Source organism: Calidris pugnax, unplaced genomic scaffold (assembly GCF_001431845.1).
Source record: "Calidris pugnax isolate Ruff unplaced genomic scaffold, ASM143184v1 scaffold196, whole genome shotgun sequence".
Classification (NCBI taxonomy): domain Eukaryota; kingdom Metazoa; phylum Chordata; class Aves; order Charadriiformes; family Scolopacidae; genus Calidris; species Calidris pugnax.
The window spans coordinates 1777902-1804111 of NW_015091042.1; the positions used below are offsets into that span (position 1 = coordinate 1777902).

At 34.1% G+C, this 26210-nt stretch overlaps 1 protein-coding gene across 24 annotated transcripts in view; it reads left to right on the forward strand.

Annotated features, from left to right (window-relative positions):
• KCNMA1 (potassium channel, calcium activated large conductance subfamily M alpha, member 1) overlaps positions 1 to 26210 on the forward strand; it is a 495287-nt gene that overhangs the window by 301416 nt on the left and 167661 nt on the right. For all 24 annotated transcript variants that reach the window (XM_014956257.1, XM_014956277.1, XM_014956274.1 and 21 more), the window contains 2 exons: positions 7676 to 7769; positions 10117 to 10228. In XM_014956257.1, the coding sequence (XP_014811743.1) occupies positions 7676 to 7769; positions 10117 to 10228 (206 nt within the window). The remainder of the gene's footprint in view (positions 1 to 7675; positions 7770 to 10116; positions 10229 to 26210) is intronic.

The following is a 26210-nucleotide window of genomic DNA, read 5'->3' on the forward strand; positions in this document are numbered from 1 at the left end:
CTTCTGATATAATTCTTATTAACTTCATCCACTTCTATTTGTTTAATTCAATGGAAAAGGGATTAGCATTCTATGGTGTGTTTGCATTTTGATGTCAACAATTGTTTTCTGTTCTCTAGAGTAAACAGCTACAACATTTTATTACTCCATACACCTTGATAAAGAATATTAAAGAACAATTATATTTAATAACAGATGAGAAGTAATAGAAAGGGGTCTTACTATGAAGTAGAAACATGCAAGATTGTCAGCTTTAGTAAATAGCGTATGCAGTTTAACAGTCCTTTCTGTAATGCAGACAGCATACTAGATATAACTGAAGTGGCTTATTAAATGTTGTTAAAAAAGGTAATAGTTTAATCTTAGTTTAAAGAGCATACTGGTGTTCTTTTTTATATGTTAGTAATCTCACATAAAAACTTTTGATTAAAATGTGATCCCTGGCATTGTTGCTCTCTTGCTCTCTTAGAATTGGCTTGTCATCAGGGAGATTGTTTTCCAAGGTCATGTAATACTATTTGCAGTTGCCAGTGTTATCAGCTTATGGTAGGCAATTAACAAATCCAATGCAAAATAAAATAATATACTCTTCCTACTTACCTACATGGTTCTCAACAAACTGTTTTAAATGCATTTATCTTGGGTAGGATGAAGATCTGAATGGTGTGTTTTGCAAGAAGGTGCATGCTCTGTCTTCGGTATAGTACTGAAAGAACTTATTTTTATGGAGGTTGACTCTGGGCCATTTGCTTATGCCCGTTTTAGCTCGCAGTTCCTGGTGGTTTAGCTGTTCTGCAGAAATTTTCCTTCAGCTTTTGTTTGTGAAAGTCAGTAATTAGAGAAGACATATGCCATAGGCAGTAGTGAATGTACATACACCCTGATGAAGTTAAGAAATATGCTGTTTTCAGAGTGAGCAAGTCTAATGGATTTTCTGTATATCCCAGCAATTCAATATAAAAATGTAAAGAAAAGTTTTCTGTTCTTGTACTTGTATACAGTTTTATGTTTGAGCTGAGGAAGGTAAGAATTCAATTTTGCTTGAGTTCTGTGGTAGGTTGGCTTATGTTTTACCAGTGCAGTCTATGAAGAAGCATAGTATACTTAAAATTCATGGAAAACTTGAAAAAGAAAGATGGAAACTGACAACATTATACTGAATTTTACCAGGTTCTATTAGTTCATTTAGGTAAATAAGTGCTAGCAATGTTACTTGACTCTGTCACTTGGTATATTATCAACCGCAAATACCTTTGTAAAACTCAGTAGACTTAGGCCAGGCAAAATCTTGTGCATCTGAGATGAGAATCAGGAAAGTATACCTTTATTCTGCAGTTGTACCAACTTAATTTGGCTCTTAATTTCATGCATGCACGTGACAGAAATTAAAATGTTCTCGCTGGAAGTCCTTTTCAGTCTCAGTTTCTAAACTGAATTAATTTTGCATTAAAAATTGTCAAGTCACAGAATGTAAATACATCTTTACATTTAAAACAGGTTAACATTTGAAGAAAAAAAACAAAACACAAAACTTCTATGCCCTGTTCTGTATCACATGATCCAGAAAAGTGAAAAGAATCATAAGGAAACACATCTCTGTCTCTCATTCTTAGAAAAATCTTTACTCAATGACGTTGTTGTACCAATTTATTACTGACAGATCTGGTTTTGTTGTTTCTTATTTCTTCTGACAGTGGATTTTTTTCTGAAGGAGGATGAGGAAACCTGTGAATTTTACCCCAGATTAGTCTAAAAGCTTGTCAAGGCTCCCCAGCATGCTAGGGAGGTAATATAGAAGTACTTATAGAAAGCATCCGCAGAACAGATGAGTCATGATGCATGTTTTTAATTAGGTTAGAAATGGAAGGGTAATATTCTAATGCCAGCTTATGATCTGTCAGACTTTAAAGAATAACAGAAGATGTTGTGATAGAAATTAGGAAAGGGAAATAAGGACAGGCACTTGGATTGTTCCTACTTTTTTTCTAAAAAGCAGTTCCCTTGAGATGCATGTAATTTATAAGAGGTAGGTTAGGTGGTAGTCTAAGAAATCCTGGAAGATAGCTTTATTTCACATTATTTGGAAGTTCATCTTTTATTTTTGTCAGATTTATATTTTGCCTATTTACTTTAAAATAGAACAAAGAGGGTACTGATTGTTGATGTAATTCAAAGAGGCTTAGTGTGTATGAGCCTAAGGTCAGCTATGTATTTCCAAAAGGAATACGAAAGAGAAAGATGCATATCAAAGTGGAGAAGGGAGGTCACTCCACATGTAGACAAGGGATGAAGATGGAAACACAGATAGTAAGATAGAATAACCCAAAATCGCGTCGCATAGCATGCTGAATGAAAAGTTTTTATGACTGGAAAGACAAGTTAAGTTTAATTCATTAAACAAAGAAGAGTCAGAATGGAGAATTTAAAAAAAGGTACTTGGCAAAGTCCCAAGGAGTTATGCAGGAATATTTATCTAAAACTTTTTGAAGGAAGAGGATGATAAAGTAGTAGGCAGTATGGAGTCCAGAAAGATGAGAGAGACACAAATATCTTAGCTGTGAGTATGAAAAAGAAGCACCAGGATTTGATACTCACATGTGTTGGGATCAGAAAGTTCCCTGGGTGTTTATGTGTCATAACTATCTGCAAAATTCAGTGAGAAAGGGGTTGTTACTCCTTCACTCATTAGCTCCAGGTACACAAAACCTCTTAGGAAAACATCTGTAACTAGGGTCATAATGATCCCTTGTGGTTTTATGGATCCTAAGACTTAGGGCTGTGGCAGCAGATTACACCGCACTTCTGCTTTGGGCAAAGTGGGTCTTTACGCTTGCCTTCCCAAAGGCATCGTTCTGATCCAGATTCCTGCTCTTCCAACTTAAGGAAACCAACCTAACTCTTCCTGCACATCCTGCAGTGCGAACTGAAAATGCTGGTAGCAAAACTTCCCCAGTGGTGGGGACATCATATCAAGTCAGAGTAAAGTAATTTGCCATCAAAAAATTCATGAGCTTATCAATGTTATGACTCAAAGAAAGGCCTAAATCGAGTCATTTACCAAGGCTTCTTGCGTGTAGAAGATCAGTACACCTACTGCAAGAAAATACTTTTTGTTTTTTTACTGTGAGACTAAAGGTTAATAAATGAAAGCTATCTGTCACTCTGTGAGATGTTTGACACCTTTGATTCTGATTTAGTCTTGCTGATTTATTTTAATTATGGTATTTGTTTCACTAAGTTGGCAGCTGATAGGCACCTGTGTTTATAATTTTGCTATATGTTCATGCGTGTTTCAGTGATCAAGATTTTAACTGCTTGTTCCCTTCTGCTCTCTACAATTAAGCCATAGTTAAAGTAATAGAAAGTGTTCTGCATTGGGTGAACGTTACTTTTACTAAATGATACATGCAGCTTTTCCCTTAGTTTTACTTTAGTACTATGTCACTGAAAGCCAGTTAAAAGGCCTAACCATAACCCCCCTTTTTTTCTGTACTGTTAAAAATATGTATTAAAGGAGTATAAATGAGTATTGTCATATCAAATTTATGGCAAACATTTTTTACTCTATTTTATAAATAAATTCAAGGGAATTCACTATTACAGAGGAGTTTCAGTAAAAAAAAAAAAGAGACTAGGAAAAAAAAAAAAGACTATTATAGGCAGTTCTATGAAGAAAGAAGACTTACATGCCCAAACTGATAGTTATTAATTGTCTACAAATACAATTTGAAATTGAGAAGTTACTGGCATGTCTTTAAATGATGAGATACTAAAGAGCTTCTAAATATTGAGTGGTTTCTCAATTATTTGTTTATGTTGATTATATTTTAGGAGCCTCTATGGGTATTTCTCTACATAATTATAATTTGATTTTAGAATTCACTGTCATCAAGGGACATTCCTTCTGAATGTCCATTGAAAATGTGCAGTTTCTACTGCACATTTTATGTTTTATTCATATAATCTACTATAGTGCCATCTAAAACTGTCTTGCAACTGCATAATCCTGGAAATAGTCTATGAAGGCTTCTTCTGTGGGAAGTTTGACATTAATATACTCACAGAAACAAAAGAAATTCAGAAAATGTTAAAATACATACTATTTCTTGCCCTTTCTCACTCATTTTATGACTATTCAAAAAATAATCCCAGTAGAACCATTTCAAATGCATTAGAAGCATTTCAAATAAACCAGAAATAAGTGAGAATAATAAATAAATACACAACATAAACTTATTGTTGTGTTTTAACCCCAGCTGGCAGCTAGGACCGTGCAGTGGCTTGTGCAGTTGTCCCTCTTCCTCCTAGAAGGTAAGAAGAAGAGGGGAAAAAAGGAGAGGAAAGGGAAAGGACAAAAAGTAGTGAGTTGAGATAAAGAGAGCATAATAGAAAAATAACAGAAAAGGAAAAATAATAATAATGACACAAGTCACTCTCACCACAGGGTGAACTGGTACCTTCCTGAGCAGTGATCTCAGATTTCCCCCCCTGGCCAAGCCCCATTTATGGTATGGGATATTCCACTGGATATTCCATTGTTCTCTCTATGCTCCTTTTCAGGTTCTATGGGAAGCTAAAAAGAGTCCTTGAAAAGTATAAACACCACCTAGCAACAACTAAAACAATACACATCATTGACATTCCTCCACAGCAATCACTAGAAAAATTAACTCTTTCCCAGTTGAAACCAGGACTCTTGTGACAAATGTAGTTATTTAAACACTTGAATTGAAGTGACAAGAATTCTTTTCAAAACGCATGGAGTCATGTCTACAGCAGATTTTTTTCAATTTTTGTGTAGCAAATTAAAGATGCTCTTTCAAAGTGCACATAAATATTGAGTTTAGAGTTACATATTTACTGTAATTTTTATCCAGTTACGTTAATTGTTTCCTGTCATTGTTAGGATAATGTTATTCCATTGATTTTAGTGTAGTTTCTCCTGGTTTTTAGCAGTGTAAAATGCATGAAACCACACTTAGAATAAAGCATGCTTACACTGCAGAGTAATAAAAGCTTTTCTACCAGTCTGTTGCCGCCTCCACAGGTGAAACCTTTGCTGATCTAAAGGGGTGAAATTCCATAGGAAAAGCCATCTGATTTAGTTTAAAATGGGGAATATATTATTAGTTCTGGGCACACCAGCACAAAACTGTCTGGCACTCTAAGAAATACAGCACTTCTATTTTGGGGGAAACTTGATGTAAAGAGGAGTTTCAAATTGGCTTCCTTTCTGCAGCAATCATAAATTTTAGTGGCCATATTCTTCTGTCAGCTCAAATGCAAGCTACAGATAAAACCAAAAAATCCAAGCTGAATAATATCACAAAAATTTAATTTGGAAAATTTAAAATCTTGTTTAATCCATCCTGTGAGTATAAATAATAATTTCTTTAGCTGTAGGGATATGCCTTTCTGACAAAAAAATAATTTTAACTAAAAAAAAAGAAAGGCCATCGTGTTTGTCTTTGAAATGGATAACTTAGAAATTGAAAGAGAGAGATGATCTCTGAAATGGAGGATGCTTTAGGGATAAGACTAGCAGGAAAAAAGTAGCTCTGGTATTAGGGAAACAGAAGTCCCAAATCAGGATTGTGGGCACCTGCGCTAAGTGTTTTGCAAACTAGACAAAGATGTACTATGCATTAGCTGATTTGTCAGATCTTGTAGGTTTTGTAAAGGACAATTGCATAAAAGTTAGCTGCAACCTTAGCTGACCTTATCTAACAATCGTGACAAGTACAAAATAACTGTGGAAAGGAAGATAATGAAGCTCTCTATCCTAGTTAAAAATCTGTGCAATTCCATTAGCATCAGTGAATTTCTGCGGCTTTACAGAAACCTGACCTGGAATTTGGGGTCCAAGCCTCTGTGTTGATGCAGGGTTGTTCGTTCTGCTTCTGCTGTAATTCCTTGATTTCTGTTGATAGGGTGTGTAGTGACACAGTGTGTAGCCCACCTTGTTTTGACAAAATCCTTTGCTCTCAAGAATGCCACACAGAAAATGATCCTGTTGGGTTCTCAGATTACATCTACTCTTTTTGTTGCTAAAGCTGTATTTGTAAAGTACGAGGTGCTCTCTTCTGTCCTGTATGCATTTGGCTTCTCTTTCCTTCTGCCTGCTTTTGTAAATCAATTTTATTTGAAACTTATCAGAAATGTTTCATAACTTCTATGTCTTTGCAAATAGTTTTTAAAAAAACTTTGGAATATAATTTCCTGCAGTACTGAAGCTTCTTAAAATATAAAGCCATCATACATCAAAGAGCATTTTGCTGTATACATTCATGCATCCAAAGACAGAATAGGGCATGCTGTACTTAATTTGTTTGACCTGTAATGTATACAAGGAATGGAAAATTTGGCTGCATGTGTAATGACCTGGTAGCCCAAGTAATTCCCTTTATGCCTTAAATTAGGTAACTGACATTCATAATGCATAGAATCTTGCTTGTTGAGCAGTCTAGCATTATATTTGCAGAGGTACCGCTATACTAACTGGTATTACATTCACACTCAGTGATTTATTTGACATGGGAAGCCAAAGAATTTTTTCTTTTCCTAAAATGATATTTTATAGGGTTTCAAATGATCTACGTTCTAGTTTTCTGCTTCATTGCAGTTGTGATGTATACATGATCATTTGCAATATATGTGTGTATATACATGTATATATGGTGGGACATTATGTATATATAGTATATACATCAGCATATATTGGGACATGGTTTTCATTTTGGTCTGTGACTTCAACATTATTCTATGGCTTCACCAACCTATTTTGGAAATCTCAGAAATAAATCACTAATGGGATTTGTGGAAGTTATCTCCTTCCTTAGATAAAAATATATCCATAAAGTACCAGTTTGTATAGAGTACGCTTTGAACCTGTCCCACTGTTAAATAAAGCATAGTATAATAAGCTGGAATTTGCAATGGCTGCTTGACACACACAAAGGTATTTAAAATAACCTGCATGCAGAAATTAACCCTTAGAGTACTGCTTCAAATTCCTCAATTTATTTTGTTATTTAATTTTACCAGTGGGCTATGCTGCTTTTCTACTCAGTTCGTAGTACTGTACATAAAGTACATTAAATAGCCATACACAAAAAAAGAAGTGAGGAAAAGGAAAAAAAAAAACCCAAACCAAAATCAACTTCTTATAAACAAGGGATTCTACAAGACTAAGTACCCCAGGTTGCTAATGGGTAATGTATTCCTAAGCAACTACTCTTTTTTTTTTTTTTTTTTCTTAAGGTTTTATTATATGACATGAATTAAGAACATGTAATGTTTCAGTATAGCTGTGTGCTTGTTAGGTTTGCTCCTAAAGTTTCATAGGTATGTCTCCTATAGAAAGAAGTCAGTTCTTTAAGGGTTAATGTGGGGTTAAGGAATCCTGAAATATTCTCCTGCTTGTCCTTTCTTAAAGGTATCTGCATGTTAATTCTCAGATATTACCTGAACAGGTGAATATAAAGACTATATGAATGACTAACTGAATGAATGAAATAATTAATTTGAAATGCTTGCCTGTATCTTGTAAATGACTGGAGAACAGATACGTGATTTCTGAATTAAGGTCTTTAATGAAATGCATAAAAATCTCACCAGAGCAGAAATTCATATACTGACAATTTACTCTGATTTTTTTTTTTTTTCTTTCAAATAGCCCAATAGAATCCTGCCAGAATTTCTACAAAGATTTCACGTTACAGATTGACATGGCTTTCAATGTGTTCTTCCTACTCTACTTCGGCTTGCGTGTAAGTAGTGTGTCTGTGATAGAATGAATCAGGGAGCCAATGTAGCTGTTGGATAAGGAGGGTCTTTGAACACAGCCTGACTTTACAATCACTGGACAAAATTAAGCTACTTTCTAAAACGCACAGGCAAAGTATTTGATTGAGAACGTTTAGGTAATAAGTACCTAAGATCACTGAGGAGTCTGATAGTTTAAAAGCTTTAAAGATGCCCACCAGGCCTGCAATATAGGTTAACTTCTTGACATAACATTCAATGCATGGTACCTGTGAACTTCCAAGAACCCTTTTTTTAGAAGTGTCAAAATGCTTTGTAAATTTTATGCTATAATAGGTTTTCATGCTCTTATCAAGAGACATAAAATTATGTATTGGCTACTCCTACTTACTTAAAGCAGTAACTTATGCTACATTATCAAGAATCAGAGGACAAGAAAAGAGAATATACTGAGAGTTTATGCTAATACTTTCATATCCACACTGTGTGTTTTTTGGAAGGGGGAGAGAGTACTGTAAAGTCCACTCTGGTCCTGTTGACTGAACACACTTTAGCAGTTACAGTATGTACTGCTAGAACACCTTTTTCAGTTTTAGTTTCAACCAAAACAAAGATTTGTGTTATCCAAAACTGCTTTGTGATGCAAACTGAAGTATGGTAAGTGGGAATGATAAAGTTTCACTTCAGATTAGTACTACTTATCTACATTAAAATGCTAATATAGATGTAACTCCAATTGCCCAAGAAGTGCTGCTGAACTAAACAGGAGTTCCTGAGGAGAAGCAATAGGGTTTGGTAGAGATATGGCAAGAATGGAAGTAGTCTAGTGGGAGGTGTCCCTGCTCATGGCAGGGGGGTTGGAACTCGATGATCTTTAAGGTCTCTTCCAACCTGACCCATTCTATGATTGTATGAACTAAACCTTCTTTGGATGCAACAGAATTATGCTAGTGCTTCCAGAAGAATATGATATCTCTTCAGGTATGGCAGGATTGCTTCTGTAATGAAATGGGCTTTTATTAGTTCCTAATTACCTCAATGATTAACTGTTCAAATACTTCTGTAGAAAAGTATAAGTGGCCTTTACAGTTAACAGACTTTGTTTTCGTTGTTGAATAACACACTTTAACCTTTTTGAAAGCCTAAAGCTTGTGCCCTGTGGAAAGATAAAATGCTGATTAGAACAAATATCGCAGGTTATGAAAATATTGATCTGACACCTTAAAGAGCTTTAGGTTCCAAATATTCTGCTACTTCTGAATTCAACAGAAGGCAATTGAAAGCTTCTGCTGAAACTGGATATTTTTGTTCAGTTTTCATGCTGGAGCATTGATGTTGAGTAATATAGACTAACAAAATGCCAATTTATTCTTGGTTTTGAGTATTCTCTGAGATAAATGCTGCTCATGTTGTCTGTCTTCTTTTTAACTATGATTTCAACATTCTTGATATCAGTAGAGTCCCCTTTGCAATATTATATCTGGGATTCCAGAATATGCACCATAAACATTTTCTGTTGAAGTTTTAAAGTAATTCTAAAGCAAGGATATCAATGAAATAATTTGCTTTGGACGAAAGACATTGGATGTTGCCTGTAATTTTAGAAATACAAGCACTATTTTGAAGTATGTTAGTCCAGGTTTTAAGACTTACATGAGTAGAACCACTCCATTAAATTTTTTTGTGATGCACTAAAATGTAATATTTATTTGTATATTTATATTTCTTATTTGTATAAAGCATACGTTTTAATTATTACTTGAATGTGAATAGTAGTTTGACCTTATTTAAGTACCCAGATGAATAGGCAAGTTCTAACTATGATGTCCTTGGCATCTAAGTTTGCCAGTTTCCCTAGGCTGATGTCGTAGTCAGGAGAGAGAAATGACCTCATCCCTGGCACAATTTGAAGGACTGAAGTCCTGCTGCAGTCCTGAATTATGCCTTGTAGGAGTCATCCTGGTGATTATCTCTGGATAGGATGATGATGGGACTCTTTGTAAACTATCATGTATTTAGAAACCCGTGGACAGAAAATACACAGTAAGACTACTTCCAATGTATTTGGAGTGCTGTAGCAAAGATGATATACTTTGAAATATTTTATACTTACCTACGCTTTTCTAGTATTACTGATACATTGTTAACAGATGTGGAGAAAATATTTTTAGATATTACAGCAATTAACAGATATTACAACTCATCATATAAATGATCTGGACTGACCAAAACCATCAGTTACTTCTCCACCAACTTTGGAGGTTAATATTGTAGGGTGGAAATTACTGCATATACTTTCAACCACTATCAGCAAAATCTGATTCTTTCATCCCTCCCCATCTTGTTTTTCAGTTCATAGCAGCCAATGACAAGCTATGGTTTTGGCTAGAAGTTAACTCAGTAGTAGATTTCTTCACGGTCCCTCCAGTGTTTGTGTCAGTATATTTAAACAGAAGCTGGCTTGGTAAGTAAAATGGTTTTTCTTTTTAATAGCTATTATAAAAATATTTCAGCATTGCCATTATCATTTAGATACTTATTGGGCTTAACATTTGTGTAGAACTGCTAGGAATGCATTATGAAAAAATGCAGACAAAATAAATAAATTCAAGAACACCCATAATGTGGCACACAAAGTTTCTTGTACAAATTGCATATTGTCTCTAATTAAGTAAAATGAAAGTCAAAATTTGGGAGCTTTTATAGTGGGAAAACTTCCTAAAAATGACATAATTTGTGCATGCCCTGTCTTTAAACAACACATGAAACTTCACCATGTGACAATACATTTCTCCAGAAATACAGGTACTCATTGTCCCTGAAAACTAAAGAGAGTGGTCATCTTAAATGTTTCACATGGAAAGGAAAATAAAACAGAGGAGCTTTGTAGTATTATAGTATTTTCAACTTGATACAGAATTGCAAAGATGCAAAAACTATTGATGAATTACTGTTTTATGAAAATGGATTAATAAATGTATAATCATCTTAGAGTTCATACTGTGTACATCAGCGGTTATTAAAAAAAAAAAGCAGTACAACAGCCAGAAAAGATTACTACAGATCCTCATATGATTACTGTGTTCTTCACATACTTTGGTTGTGTATGTTCAATGAAGTAATGCTTTCTGAAAGAAAGAATGCATTCTGCATTATGTGAATGAAAGGGATGTATTTTCACACTTGAATGCAACACAGAGTTTCCCAGAACTTTGAGATTTAAATCATTAGAGGTGAAGGCTATCTAAGAGCAAAAACTAAAATCACAGGATCCTTAGAAAAGGAACATGAAATAAGAAAATAAAAAAGCTGCAAAATTTGAAAAATGAGGCAGAAATATAATTATTTGAGATGAATACTCATTGTTAAAGTGACTGCATAGTTGACTGGACCCATGTTGACACAGCAATCTAACCAGCAGTACAAACAGGAATAATGAGAGATTTTGCCCAGTTAGCAGTTTCTGCTGGATAGTTTTTACAAGATTTATGTATGTTGTTTTGTAGGCAGAGTTAAGCATTGTACTTACAGTTATTCATAGCTGTGAAAGGATTTCCATCAGTCTTAATTACACCACTGTCACTTTTTTTTGCTTTCTTGTTTATAATCCAGCTTTATCTGTTTTGTCACAGAATCCTCCTGAGACATTTTTCACCTGCTGAGGCACAGATTTTTTTTTTTTAATGTACCCATCTTAAGAATCACATATTTACAATGTTTGAGGTTTGCACCTGCTTTCACTGTGTTTATTCCAACAGTATTTCCACTTTAAGGAAAATCATCTTTAGTGAAGTAATTCACTAATTCAAAAATGTGAATTTAGACCAGCGAATTATTATTTTGAAATGCTGTGATTAAAGACTTTAAGCAAATTATTATTATTTTGAAATGCTGTGATTAAAGACTTTAAGCAAATACACTGAAGTATATTAATAAAGATTGTTTATTCCTTTACACCTTTTAAAGAGATGGCAAAATTTACTCTGCCAATGGAGCTTAAATGCTTCAAACACACCTGTAGGCAATACAGTGGCAGATCTGGGAGCATAAGTAGAGGGGAAAGGAGGGTGTTTGCACCATACTATTTACAGTTTCAGGTTAGATACCTACTTTTCCTTTTTTGTAATTTTTGTGATTGAGAGATATGTCCTTGTGCAGAGGGTGATCCGGAACACATAAGTTCTGTTTTCTGCACCAAGTGGTCCCTGTGGAAATAGAAATTGCAGGGAGGTTAACCTTCTAGTTAGGCAAGTTGAAAGAGAGTGCTTAATGTTAGGCGATGTGAAAATCATTTAACAGGTTCAGAATTGTTATCCCAATAATTCTTTGCATGTTTTAAGAATTTTTTACTGATTAAGCAGGATTCTTTTATATGCCTTAAATTTTAAGATCACTTAGGAGCCCAAATACAATACATTGTCTGGATTGTATTGTACGTCTTTCCAGTTTATTGATTCCTGTCAGTCAGCTGTGATAAGTTCACTTAAGCATTCGACAGAATGAAAGTCACCAGAATGTGGTTCCCTGAATTTCCAATTTCACAAGAACTGCCCTGGTTTAGGTTAACTGGCAATAAAGTAAGTACAAATGCACAGTTTAAACAGTATTTAAAAACTCCAGACCATCCTGAATCAAAAATAAACTTTGCCTTCGAAGCACTAAATGCTTGTAGAAAGATGTGAAGTATAGCAAAGGACATGTGGTCTGAAGTATCATCTTTTAATGTACTACAGTGGAAAACCAGTGGGGTTTTTCCTTTTGTTAGTTCAGAAATGCCACTGTTCAGGTATGATGTAATTCTTAGTATGTGAAGCCTTCCACTTTCCCTCTAATCTTTTGCATTTGGTTGTTCATATTTTTTTTTACTTATCTCAAAATGCTGTATATGAATGAAGTTTTCATTATTATGCTTTTCATCAAAAGCTTTCCTGGCATGGCAGGGCATTCACTAATGTCTAATGTACAGGTGAAGGCACCTTTAAACCTGTAAAATATCAAATTTTTAGATTTGATAAATCCTCTAGAAAGGATTTCTAAGCTATCACTTTTGCTAACATAGGGAAGCATAAGAAAAGGAAGTACATGAGCAGAATGCATCTGGCGCATAGAATGATGTAAATATTATTGAAAGATTAGGGGGGATAGAGAAAGATTCATTAATATCTGTATTGAATCTGTAATTCAGTGATTTATGAATGAATCTGTAATTCAGTGATACACATTGCTTTGACAGTTTGCATCTGTATTTCTTATGCTCTTACTTAAAAAAGTACAGATACAAACATCAATGTGTTTTCTGATGTTCATTTGCAACTAGATCCCCTTGACATTTTTCCAACACTGCTTTGCAAACACTAGTGTTTGTGTAGATACTTACAGATAAACCTAAGCTATGCTTTATAAAATCATAAATATTTCCTGCACAACACCGTACAAGAAATTTTCTGATAGAGATAGAAGGACAGTTCTCCACTTCAAGTGCAGACTTCTGAGGAGTGATAGAAAATCTTCCCAAGGGAAGAACGATAAAAGCAAGAGTGGAGTTTCTGGCTTTTGAAATTTTACAGATAATTTTGACAATTTCAACCAAATGATTTCAGTGCATTGCTGAGTCTGGATAGTCTTTACAGCGTAAGTGAAAGTAGGCTTAAAAGATTGTTGGATGAAAACAAAAACTGCAATGGGAGAAATAATGCCATGGTAAAACTCGATTTTTTTTTTTGACAAAAAGTTACCCTTATCTGAGTATTATAGCTAAGGTTCAGATTCAGATCTTCATTTCTTTGCAGTCTGCCAACTTTGAGACTCTTGCAAAAAATCAACATCTTCCAGTTGTTTTCAGTAATGATTATCACATATTTACAATGTTTGAGGTTTGCACCTGCTTTCACTGTGTTTATTCCAACAGTATTTCCACTTTAAGGAAAATCATCTTTAGTGAAGTAATTCACTAATTCAAAAATGTGAATTTTTATTATTATTTTGAAATGCTGTGATTAAAGACTTTAAGCAAATACACTGAAGTATATTAATAAAGATTGTTTATTCCTTTACACCTTTTAAAGAGATGGCAAAATTTACTCTGCCAATGGAGCTTAAATGCTTCAAACACACCTGTAGGCAATACAGTGGCAGATCTGGGAGCATAAGTAGAGGGGAAAGGAGGGTGTTTGCACCATACTATTTACAGTTTCAGGTTAGATACCTACTTTTCCTTTTTTGTAATTTTTGTGATTGAGAGATATGTCCTTGTGCAGAGGGTGATCCGGAACACATAAGTTCTGTTTTCTGCACCAAGTGGTCCCTGTGGAAATAGAAATTGCAGGGAGGTTAACCTTCTAGTTAGGCAAGTTGAAAGAGAGTGCTTAATGTTAGGCGATGTGAAAATCATTTAACAGGTTCAGAATTGTTATCCCAATAATTCTTTGCATGTTTTAAGAATTTTTTACTGATTAAGCAGGATTCTTTTATATGCCTTAAATTTTAAGATCACTTAGGAGCCCAAATACAATACATTGTCTGGATTGTATTGTACATCTTTCCAGTTTATTGATTCCTGTCAGTCAGCTGTGATAAGTTCACTTAAGCATTCGACAGAATGAAAGTCACCAGAATGTGGTTCCCTGAATTTCCAATTTCACAAGAACTGCCCTGGTTTAGGTTAACTGGCAATAAAGTAAGTACAAATGCACAGTTTAAACAGTATTTAAAAACTCCAGACCATCCTGAATCAAAAATAAACTTTGCCTTCGAAGCACTAAATGCTTGTAGAAAGATGTGAAGTATAGCAAAGGACATGTGGTCTGAAGTATCATCTTTTAATGTACTACAGTGGAAAACCAGTGGGGTTTTTCCTTTTGTTAGTTCAGAAATGCCACTGTTCAGGTATGATGTAATTCTTAGTATGTGAAGCCTTCCACTTTCCCTCTAATCTTTTGCATTTGGTTGTTCATATTTTTTTTTACTTATCTCAAAATGCTGTATATGAATGAAGTTTTCATTATTATGCTTTTCATCAAAAGCTTTCCTGGCATGGCAGGGCATTCACTAATGTCTAATGTACAGGTGAAGGCACCTTTAAACCTGTAAAATATCAAATTTTTAGATTTGATAAATCCTCTAGAAAGGATTTCTAAGCTATCACTTTTGCTAACATAGGGAAGCATAAGAAAAGGAAGTACATGAGCAGAATGCATCTGGCGCATAGAATGATGTAAATATTATTGAAAGATTAGGGGGGATAGAGAAAGATTCATTAATATCTGTATTGAATCTGTAATTCAGTGATTTATGAATGAATCTGTAATTCAGTGATACACATTGCTTTGACAGTTTGCATCTGTATTTCTTATGCTCTTACTTAAAAAAGTACAGATACAAACATCAATGTGTTTTCTGATGTTCATTTGCAACTAGATCCCCTTGACATTTTTCCAACACTGCTTTGCAAACACTAGTGTTTGTGTAGATACTTACAGATAAACCTAAGCTATGCTTTATAAAATCATAAATATTTCCTGCACAACACCGTACAAGAAATTTTCTGATAGAGATAGAAGGACAGTTCTCCACTTCAAGTGCAGACTTCTGAGGAGTGATAGAAAATCTTCCCAAGGGAAGAACGATAAAAGCAAGAGTGGAGTTTCTGGCTTTTGAAATTTTACAGATAATTTTGACAATTTCAACCAAATGATTTCAGTGCATTGCTGAGTCTGGATAGTCTTTACAGCGTAAGTGAAAGTAGGCTTAAAAGATTGTTGGATGAAAACAAAAACTGCAATGGGAGAAATAATGCCATGGTAAAACTCGATTTTTTTTTTTGACAAAAAGTTACCCTTATCTGAGTATTATAGCTAAGGTTCAGATTCAGATCTTCATTTCTTTGCAGTCTGCCAACTTTGAGACTCTTGCAAAAAATCAACATCTTCCAGTTGTTTTCAGTAATGATTTACAAACGCTCTACACACCATTTAAAACTATTCTATCTTCTTTGATAGCAAAGGCACTTCAAAAAACTGAAATGCCTTTTATCATGTACTTGTATGCTTATGAAAAAAGGAAATATGGATTTTATGAGAAGACCATATGGGAATAAATTTCCTTGTCAGGGTAGTATTGTTAGAGGAAGATTAAACATGTAAAATATGATCTTGGCTTCACATTTACAAGGACATGTGAATGAGGAACAATCAGCCCTAGAACTACAGTGATTTAAATAAGGCCTAATATATGAATTTGGTAGAGTTCCATATTATTGAATCAAAGAAATTAAAGATAGGAAAGATATATTAAACGATCCTTTTCCTGACCATGTGCTTTCAGTGCTTCATCTATTCTACTGTACAAAACTATTCTACTGTACAAAATTTCAAGCAATAGAAACTGTTTGATTCCTAATAGATTCTATTAATAGAAAGACTTTTTCATCATCTTTCTTCTCTGACGTGCTCTTTAGTCTAGCCTGCTGCTCAAACTGTGCTATTTTTTCAGAAAATAATTCAAGATTTACAGTGGGGAAAAGAAGACAGACAACAGATGTAAACGTAGACACATACATACCATAGAGAATGAATCTCTTTGTGTGGTGTTTAGCATAGTTATGGAAAAAAGGAGATTCTTTTTTCCAGTCGTTGCTTAAATTCTGTGTAGGTCCCGTTACAGACATCTCAAGTAATTTTGGAAGAGGCTTGTGGTCTCAGTATCAATTCCTGGTCTGAGAAGACTGTTTCCAACATTTCTGGTAGACATCCAGCTATTTTTGTGAGTCAGAGAATGAAATTGGTTTCCCTCTGTGGAAAGAGATAGATGGCTTTGGAGAAAAATCTTTGTGTCTTATTAAGAGAGTTAAGCTGATGCTGTGAATGCCTCCTGGCCATCCAGCAACTGTGCTCCAAGATGAAGTCTTAGTTAAAAATCTGTGATGTGAAACCAACATTTGTTTCAATATCCTGTAAACTTTTTTGGACATATGAAAAGCTCAGCCTGAAACCACATTTGAATCTTCAGAAAATGTTATTCCTTTTGGAAAACATATATTTTAATGGAACTTAGAGCAGTACCTTAGTTATACTGATGCAAAGAAGTGCTCTGTAACTAAATAAGGTAAGAGAGAAATTATGACCTCCAAAACTTTATAATTTTTTACTATTTTTTGATGCATCTATAGGGCTTAAAACTATCCTTTTCGTAGCACATAAAATTTGCAATGGTTTTGTTGGTTAACTATTGTGCATTTCTGCCATCTGTTGGTGAAAATACACATCCAAATTCTACACTATTTCTTATGAAGCTGGTGTGTTTTATACAGCTTTAAAGCCTTTTGTGTCATTTTACTTACATTATAACTTATATATAATAGAAGCTAAATTCTGTAAAATGTCCTATGATAATTGTATTTTATGTATATGCTTATATGCACTACTTTTTTGCACAGTGACATTTCTTCAGATGCTTCAAATGCCTTCAAACAGAGATTAGAATGAATTTAATGAAAATAGTTCTGAATATTCAATCTGCTTGGTGATTAGTCAATAGTATGTTATTGAATGGACTATATCACATTTGTACTATCTTGAAGACAACAATTTTTTGCTTTCTTCAAGATACCTTAATCAGTTTTCATAGAGGATGGATGTTATGATAGGGTACCATTTAAAGTGATACTTCATAACAGGCTTTTGAGTTGGTTCAATATTCATAGCAAAAGGTAACCTTGTGACAAGTATGTATGTCATAACATCCACAACCAATTCTTATGAATATTGTTGCATGCAAGTATAAAAATATGCTTTTCCTTCTCTCTCCTCCACTGATGAGGAGTCAAAGAAGTTAGCCAAAAGCCACTGGAGTGGAGGAGAAACACAAGGACAGTACTAGTCTCAAATGCCATTAGTTCCTGTCATCTCAGTGACATTCATAGAAACCGTGTGCTTGCTTCCCTTCAACTCTGAATTCAAAGTAAACTGGATAATTTAAGTCATCTTCTGTTCCCAATCTATCACTGACTGTGAGTGGTACTTAACACTGCATAGAAAATTGAACCTACATTCATAATTAGAGGGGTACCTTGATTTTTCCTGTGTGACTGAGTGGCAGGCTTAGCCTAAGAGTAGCCATAGTCTCTGAATGCTGAGGAGTTATATTGCTTGAAGTGAAAGAGCTTCCTAGTTTATCTGGCTGGCTGGACTACTTTGTCCTGTTGCATCTTTTCTTATCCTGTTCCCTTCCAAGAGGAAAAACTTGATTGAGCAAGAATGTATCTTCAGTGGAAAAAAAAATCCAGTCAAGTTTTTAGTTACCTATAAACAAATGCATATAGTTTGTTGGCATCCTGCTTTACACCTGGTCCCAAGCCCAGCTTGTCACCATCTTGTTCTCTTGATTATCAAGCTTTACGTCCTCTAGTATCATTGGCTAATTTTATTAGTGCGGATATTGCTTTTCCTCCAGAATATCTATAGAAGTATTAAATGACTTAAGTTCAAGAACACGTCACCAATGAGACTCATAGGAAGACATGCCAGAATCATTTCAAGACTTAATTGTTCTTAGTCCATTAGTGAGTGCCGTGACAACACTGAGTAATTTACATCAGTATTTATAGCTTTATTACTCAAACATGACATTTAATGGACAAGCTAACGGAATAAAATCCTAAAATGTATACATAAATATAATTCTTTATCTTGACCACTTCATTAGGTTGTAATAAAATTATTTGTTTTGTCTAAGATTGATTAATAGGCCTCTGATTACTTCTTTTTAGCATATGGAAATAACATTAACTTTCTTAAATATTTCTGGAATGTCTGTAAATTGTATGTACTGGACTCACTGAAAACCAACATGAAGTAGTCCACAGAATGAGGATTTTAAAACTTTTGAATGCAAGTTACCCAGACATGATGACTGAAAAATATCTGGTTTAATGGATGTGTTTATTAGCATTCTCTTTAGTCACATTAGGAAGACAAATATGCCATCATTACATAATTAGCTTTTTCTCAGTTAAAAAATAAAATATACCTGGGACACTTCTGCCTTTTGTCCATGCTTACTGAAATGTCCACCATGCTGCTAGTAATAGAATGCTGCAATTAAAATGTCTTTTATTTGCCATTCAGTAAGTCTGTGATTGGTTAACACAGTTCATAAACACTTTCTTCTTTTCGAAATTTGACCTTTTTTAATACAATATACATATTACTATTCTGGATTTCTGTTTTTTTGTTTTTTCATGGACAGTAAATGTAATCAGTATTTTCATATAAACAGCCAAAATTTGAATCTTATCTGCCAAGATGAATTCATATAGACAGCCCTCACTTCAGCGAAACACTCTTAGTATTCTCTTGTTGTGGTTATAATATTTAGAACTTCTAAAGGTATATTAATGTTCTTCAGTATATGTTTTTCTGATAGGCATTTCCTTGGTCTAAACCAAACTCTTTTTCCCCACATGTATACACAAATTGTTCTTTGTCATCATCAGTTAATGTTCTATTTCATGTTTTTTTCTGGACATCGATCCATAAACATTCATGCTCATGGTCTGCCAAATTTAGCAATTTGATATAGAGGGAGTGCTAAATTCCAGTAGTTTATAATAGCTAATTTTAGATTTTTCAGTCCTATTTCATTCAGTCATACTGTAATATCATATGGTAATCAGTCATATAATAATGTCAAGTATATGGGATTTATGCTGAAAACCACTGCAATCCCTCTTAATAGCCAAATATTTTGCATTTTTTGGTAGGATATTACGTAGTTTTCTTCTTTCCATATCCCTTCTTGTCTAATCAAAATATGTTTTCATCATGCGAATATTATGTGCAAAAAAAACCACTCTAAAGTTTTCTTTTTACTCCACTTTTTATTATCAGTTTAATTACTTTGTTGCTTCTCTTGTGTTCTATAATGGTTTCAGTGAGCTTCCAGACTCCGTGATTATGTCCATTCTGCTCAAATGAAGGCTACGCAAACTGTACAGTTTTGTCTTTATGTGGAATAATATTCTAAAAGAAGAAAATGCTTTCCCTCAAACTGATTAGGGAACCCATAATTCACTTAGTCTGTTTTCTGGTATTTGTGTTCCTTTGCATGAGGGCATTTAAAAATGCTACTTGTAGCATCCAGAAAGATCATTGTTTTATTATTAGGTAGATGCCTTCCAAATTTTTATGAGCTACCTACAGCATGTAACTAACCTGCACACTTCCCTGAATGGTAATATGAGAGATGAGATTAATTTTATTTATTTAACTAGTTGTTTCTTATCTTTAAGAGCCAGCTGAAAGATCAGTGGAAAAAAAATCATATCTTGGCTCCAAGATAGTATGTTAACTTGTACAGTACCACGTAGGCATTCAATCTATTCATTGTACATTATCCAGTAGTTTTTCCCCTGGTGTCTTCTTTCAATTATTTCTTGGTAACTGATTTGGGGGATTTTTTTTCTTAATACATAGAATTATGGTTTTGGACTGTGGGATATTTATACTATCTGGCAGAGTTTCATACAATATTGACTTAAGCCAATAAAACACTTTTTGCCACTTGCTTTATATCATTTTTTTGGAATGTCTAAAGTTCTCTAGTACTTCTGTATGTGTAGTGTCCATGATTACGTTATGTGGGTCTTATTCTTGATTCACTGCTGATCCCCAGACATTCAGCATTCATTAACCTTATGATCAGCTTCAGCAGTGTTTCGTATCATACTATCTCAAATTCTAAGTAATAAAATAAAAATAGAAACAGCAAAGAAAATCCAGTCCATAAATGGAAGGACGTTTCTTTGCATAAAAGCATCTCTGAAGTTATCAACTACTCCATGACTACTTGCACTGCAGTGATGTACCTCATGGATTGCCAGAAGGTCTTTGCTAATAAAGCTAATGATGCTCTGAGGGCAGGATTTACTTGCTCTTTATTAAGTGTGTGGTTTCGGATATTTCTGCTGCTTTTTCCAGTTTCTTCTGTTCAGGGAACTTTTTAAGATGGAGCAGTGTTAGCTGCTACTAGACTCTGGAGTGCACTTTTTTCATTCAGGCATTTAGTTTCTAATTCTTATTGAAAAAATCAGTACCTTGTGTTCGCAAATTTTATTTAGGCTTATGTTAGTTACAAAACATTTTTCTCCAAATCTATCTACTGATATTACTTCTCTGATTTGACATGTATAAAGGGATATGAAACCAAAGAATTTGAATTTTATTGGTATCTCAGTTGGTATTCCAACTATCTAAGCTTATCTTGTCTTCAAAATTGTACCAGCAATTTTATAATTGGGATTACTTATGAAATCTCCCTAGTTGCTACTTCAGGTCAAAAGTTGTTGAAATATTGGAAAAGCAGCCTTTTTGACTTTATTGGCTCTTTTGTTTATTGCTGGTAAAAATATAGCAGGGAGCAGCTAAAAATGAAAAATAGAATAATGTATCTTTTAATTTAAAAATAGTATTTAAACTTAGAAAAGTATGGTTTTCTATGTAAGTAGAACTTCTAATATATATTTTTTTTTCTAAATCCATTTTCTAGTTTCAGTTATAAGTGATTTATACAGGAAAATTATTTTTCTTCCTTTTTAAATCAGCTTCTATAAAGTTAGGCAGATGGAAGTGTGCTGTACAGGGGCGGGTGTAGTACACAGCATTTTGTTCAGCATTATCCTGTAAGGAGTGCTGTTTTTATTAAAAATCATAATATTGTAGCATCACTGTGGAAGCTGAAAGGAATTGGCCATTTACCATCTTAAGTGTCAAGTTCAATTTCAAGAGGTTTTGCATTCAAGTCACGATATCTAGAGACAATAATCTGTATAATCAAGAGGTGTGTGCTGTAGTCCCTCATAAGCAAAGATGAGTGAGAGCAAAATGGTTTCATTTCCTGCATTATGAGACTTCTGAGGTACTCAAAACTCCCCAGTGGTTATTTCTGCATTCTCACCTAGTTACTCTGCTGCTCAGTATAAATTATCGATCATCTTTATTGTCTTCCTAATTGCTGGTTATGTTTTTCTTTGTTCAACCCCTTACAATTTCCTCTTTCTTACCAATGTTCTGTTATGTGAAGGCTGCTGTAGGTAATAGATATGATATTATTTAGAAGCTAACTTTTTAATTTTGCTAAACTTCCTGAGAATTTGCTTCTCAGTAGGCAGATCACAGTTAGATTTTTTTTTTTGTCTGACGTGCATTTTGAGAGAAGAATTTTGATTGCTACTCCCTTTACTGAATTTATTCTTGATTCAGTCTTAGTGCTGAATTGACACTTGCAGCTCTCAGACTGTGTTTAAACATGATAAAGTATTGAATAGATGAAGACTACTTTTTATTACTGACATGGGGTGAAATAAGGGATATTGATAGGTGGTGTGTAGACCTACATGACAGCTACATTTCTAAAAAGCAGTTAAAATACCATAATCTTTAATTTCTATGAAATTTTATGCCTAAATTCTTAATCTAACAGCGAGTATGCAATATTCTTATTATTACAATATAAGTTTTAAACCATGTGCAAGAAATCATTCTCTACTCTGAGTAAAAGTGTTTCCTCGTGGACATTTTAGGAAGTTGGTACCCATCTCATCAAAAAAATGATTTGTTTTATTTAATTTCACTTGTATAATAATCAGATATAGAATTTTGTGGTGTACCATTTTAATAACCCATTTTTTGTAATTAATATATCTGTATGTATCTGCTCATATCTATTCTTTAAATATTTTCTTTGTGCAATTCAAAGACTGGGGAAGGTTCAATGGCTAGAATGCATTATATCATACCAGTTGATTAGAACTGAAATATTTGACTCCTTTTCAAGTCGTCTTTCATAGTACGCTCATTGTTTCTTTGGCAGTTATGGCCCATGCCTTGTGACTCACAGGAGCAAAGACAGGCAGAAGTGCAAGTCTTTTTTTAAACCAACGTCCTGCAGCATGAGTCAGGCTTTAGATCTGGCCTTTGTCCTTCCTTTGCCTTTGTTCTTATCATTTGTCCTACCCCACGGTTATAGCCTCTCAGAATAGCTTATTCCTGATTTTAGTGTAATTCGTTCCTGCTGAATGCCAGGGAAAATTATATAAGATGCTAACTTGTCATTCTTCAGGAAGTGAAACTATTTTATATTGAGTTTTAATCGGAACTTTAAAAAAACAAATCCCAAATTTCCAAACTTTGGTGCCACCTCTTTGAAAGCTTATCTTGCTCAGGTATAAACTCTTATTTCAAGACTCATCTTGATTTTAGTAGCATCATCAGTGAAGTGTCCAAATAATTTATTCTCCAAAGATCAAAGAATTAAAATAGGCATATTTTGCATCCTTTTTGAATATGACTTCAGTGTCTAGAAGGGATTACACAACTGCAAGATAAAAAATAGAAAAATGAGAAATGAATAAATTCTTTTTCTCCCTAGCTCTTTTTTCTGTGAGGTTAACCATGAATATTGTTTATCCTTCCGTTCATGCTTTCAGCCTTTCTTTAAAAATGGCACCATCAGTTTGGTGGCACAATACTTCCTTTATAAAATATAATGCTTCCAAGATAATCCACTCTGATCTGCTATTTATTCACTACTGGGTATTTCTCTGCTTGTCTTATGGAATATGACATAGTCATTGCCTGAAGTGGTATAAAGCAGCAAAGTTAATGTTTACGTATCTAGTGATTCTGGTTTTGTTATTGCTAGTGCCAAGCTTTCTGAAAATGGCTTAGTATCTTAAGACTGTGGGATGCTGAGATTAAAAAAATACCTAATGCAACTGCATGCATTTCTTCAGGAACAATTTACAAATTTGGATTGTAAATTTACCTTCTAAATCATTTAGTGACATTAATGAGCAGTAAGTGCTTGGCAAAATGGAAATTAGATTGTTCTGATTTTGTCATAACCCATAGGCAATGCTACAAAGCTGAAGCAAAAAGCTGTTGTTGGCCAACATGTATAGTTTTTGTATTCAAACACAACAGGTTATTTTTTTTTTCTATGAATAATACTTTTACCCTTTTTGAAATAGGACCAATGAAAAATTTAAGGGCCATTTAATGTAGAACAATGGCTTTTACATTGTAAAAAAGTTTGGTTTCAGAAATAGCAACCTGAAAGAGAGGTAAGATAACATGTGGAACATTCTGTGTTGCCTTACTGTGAAATAAATTAAAAAGTATTTTTCAAGGAGAGAATGATCACTGGATATAACAAAGTTGGTTTTCTCTGCAGCAAGTTTCTCCTTGGCATGTTTTCTTGTGTTTCATGTTTTTTTCTGGATTGTGCTTTTTGGGCACAACTGTAAGCAGACAATATCCTCCAAAAGCACAGCAAATCAGTCATCCCTGTCTAACCTGTGCTTTAGAGGACAAAAATTTGATACCTGCTTCTAACCAATACATTGGTTGTTTGTGCCAAAGACCTGCCCTTCCCTTGCCCTACTTCAAGATATTATAGCAAGCACCTAGTTCCTGCATAGCCAAAAGTAAAGTAGAGCTGAGCTGCTGAGAAGTCTTGCTTTCTTCTCCTGTGTCTTTGAGATTATCACATTTGGATGGACTTGGAAAACAAGTTGTCATTTAATGGTAGCAATGTCTCCATAATTATATCAATCCATTTTAATGCAAATTCAGGAAGGATCATGGAATGATATGCTCCAAGGATAAGCTTATGTTCAGAATATAGAAAACTTCAGTCATAACATACTTTAAATATCTTGGGTTCGTTGAATGTACAATAGGTTTTAACAAGTCATCCTAGAGCTCTTTAGAACAGAATGAATGTTGGTTTACTCCAATTAAATTGGAGTAAATACTTCAGACTGCACACATCTCCAGTGTTTCTCATAAAACAGACTTTTAGGAGTTTTAAGGACTGTCAACTATGTCATTCACAGGGGTGGGAAAAAGAACAGAAAAACTGGAAATGGTGCCATTTTCCTAATGACATCATCTTCATCTGCTTAATTGGACTTTAGACTTTCACTCAAATGCTCATCTGCGCTAGATGATAGGATATCTAAAAGGTCGTTTTCTTGACAATTGAAAAAAATAATTTATCCTATAGAGAACAGTATTTTGTAATCTAATTTTACATCAACTATGAAAAATTTAGCCAAATAGTAGGTAGAAAATGTAGATGGTAGAGAACTGTACTCTCATTGATAGCAAAATAAGCTGTCTTGCACAATCAGATTGTAGGACAAAATGCTAAAAAAATATTCAATTGGAAAGCAGAAACTTCTGCACAGGAAAGTAATACAAATGTCTTTGTGTGAGTCTGTGATGCAGAATAGTGCTTCTCAGCTCAATATGCCATTATCCCGCTGCTGCTGCAATTTAGATTCACATTCTTAACTTGTGGAACAGGTTTATTTTAGATTAATTTCCAGGTTTTTTTAATGTTTTCAGATTTTGATGCACGCAATTAATTTAGCGGTGCACTGACAGAAGAAGGGAGAAAACATAAAAATCTGGCTAAGCCAGGGAGCTGAGAGAGTTAAAGGAATACTGTCAAATTACTAAAAGCAAGATGTAGGTTATGTAAACTAAACAGCTTGGCTCTTGCTATTTATTGCTTGGGTACTGTTTTCCTTTAGAGCTGTTCCAGGCTTACAAGGTAAATGGATTCTACACCCCAACATTTGCAGTACCAGGTACAAAGTACAGTAATGATAGGTTTAAAACTGGATAATAACAAGACTATAATATTATTCAGATAAAATATAAAAAGAAATAAAAATAGTATGCCTTATATGGTAAAAAGTAAGTAGGCCAGTATCTTTGTTGAGCTGTATAAAATTTTACTAGTAACACAAATAACTACTACCGTGTTCAAATAGCTCTAATTTGAGACTAATGATTCAAATGCTCACATAAGTATTATATATATGTCTGCATGCATATATATAGAATCAAAACATATTTCTACTAGACTCAGTGCAACTATTGTGACTAGTGGGAACATGAACAGGTTGTTTCTAAGAACATAGTGTTAAGGTTACAGTGTAAAGCAGTCATAGAAGTTGTTTGCCTCTGATTAGCTCCCTGTGTATTATTTGAAATCTGAAATTTGTGTATGTTGTTTTCCCCATTTCCATATTTGGCATTGTCATGCTTTAATAACATTTCCAAAATGCTTTGAGATTCTGTACATTTCCTACAAGCACATGCTGCAGTCTATTTTTGTGTGTGCTTTGCATTGTACTCCAGATGGCATTGATATATTTTTGGCATATATAACTTTTTGGATCCTCTGGGGACAAAAAAAAAGGAATAATAAGCATATTCCTCGAAATAAAGACAGCTTTTCAAGATGAAGTTTGTATGTTTTCCTCAAAGCAGGAAACTTAACTAAGAAAGCATCTCATATATCATGGAAGATAGTATCTCACATTTACATTTTATTTTAAAGATTTTTTTTTTTTAATTGAGATCTAAGCTGACTGAACA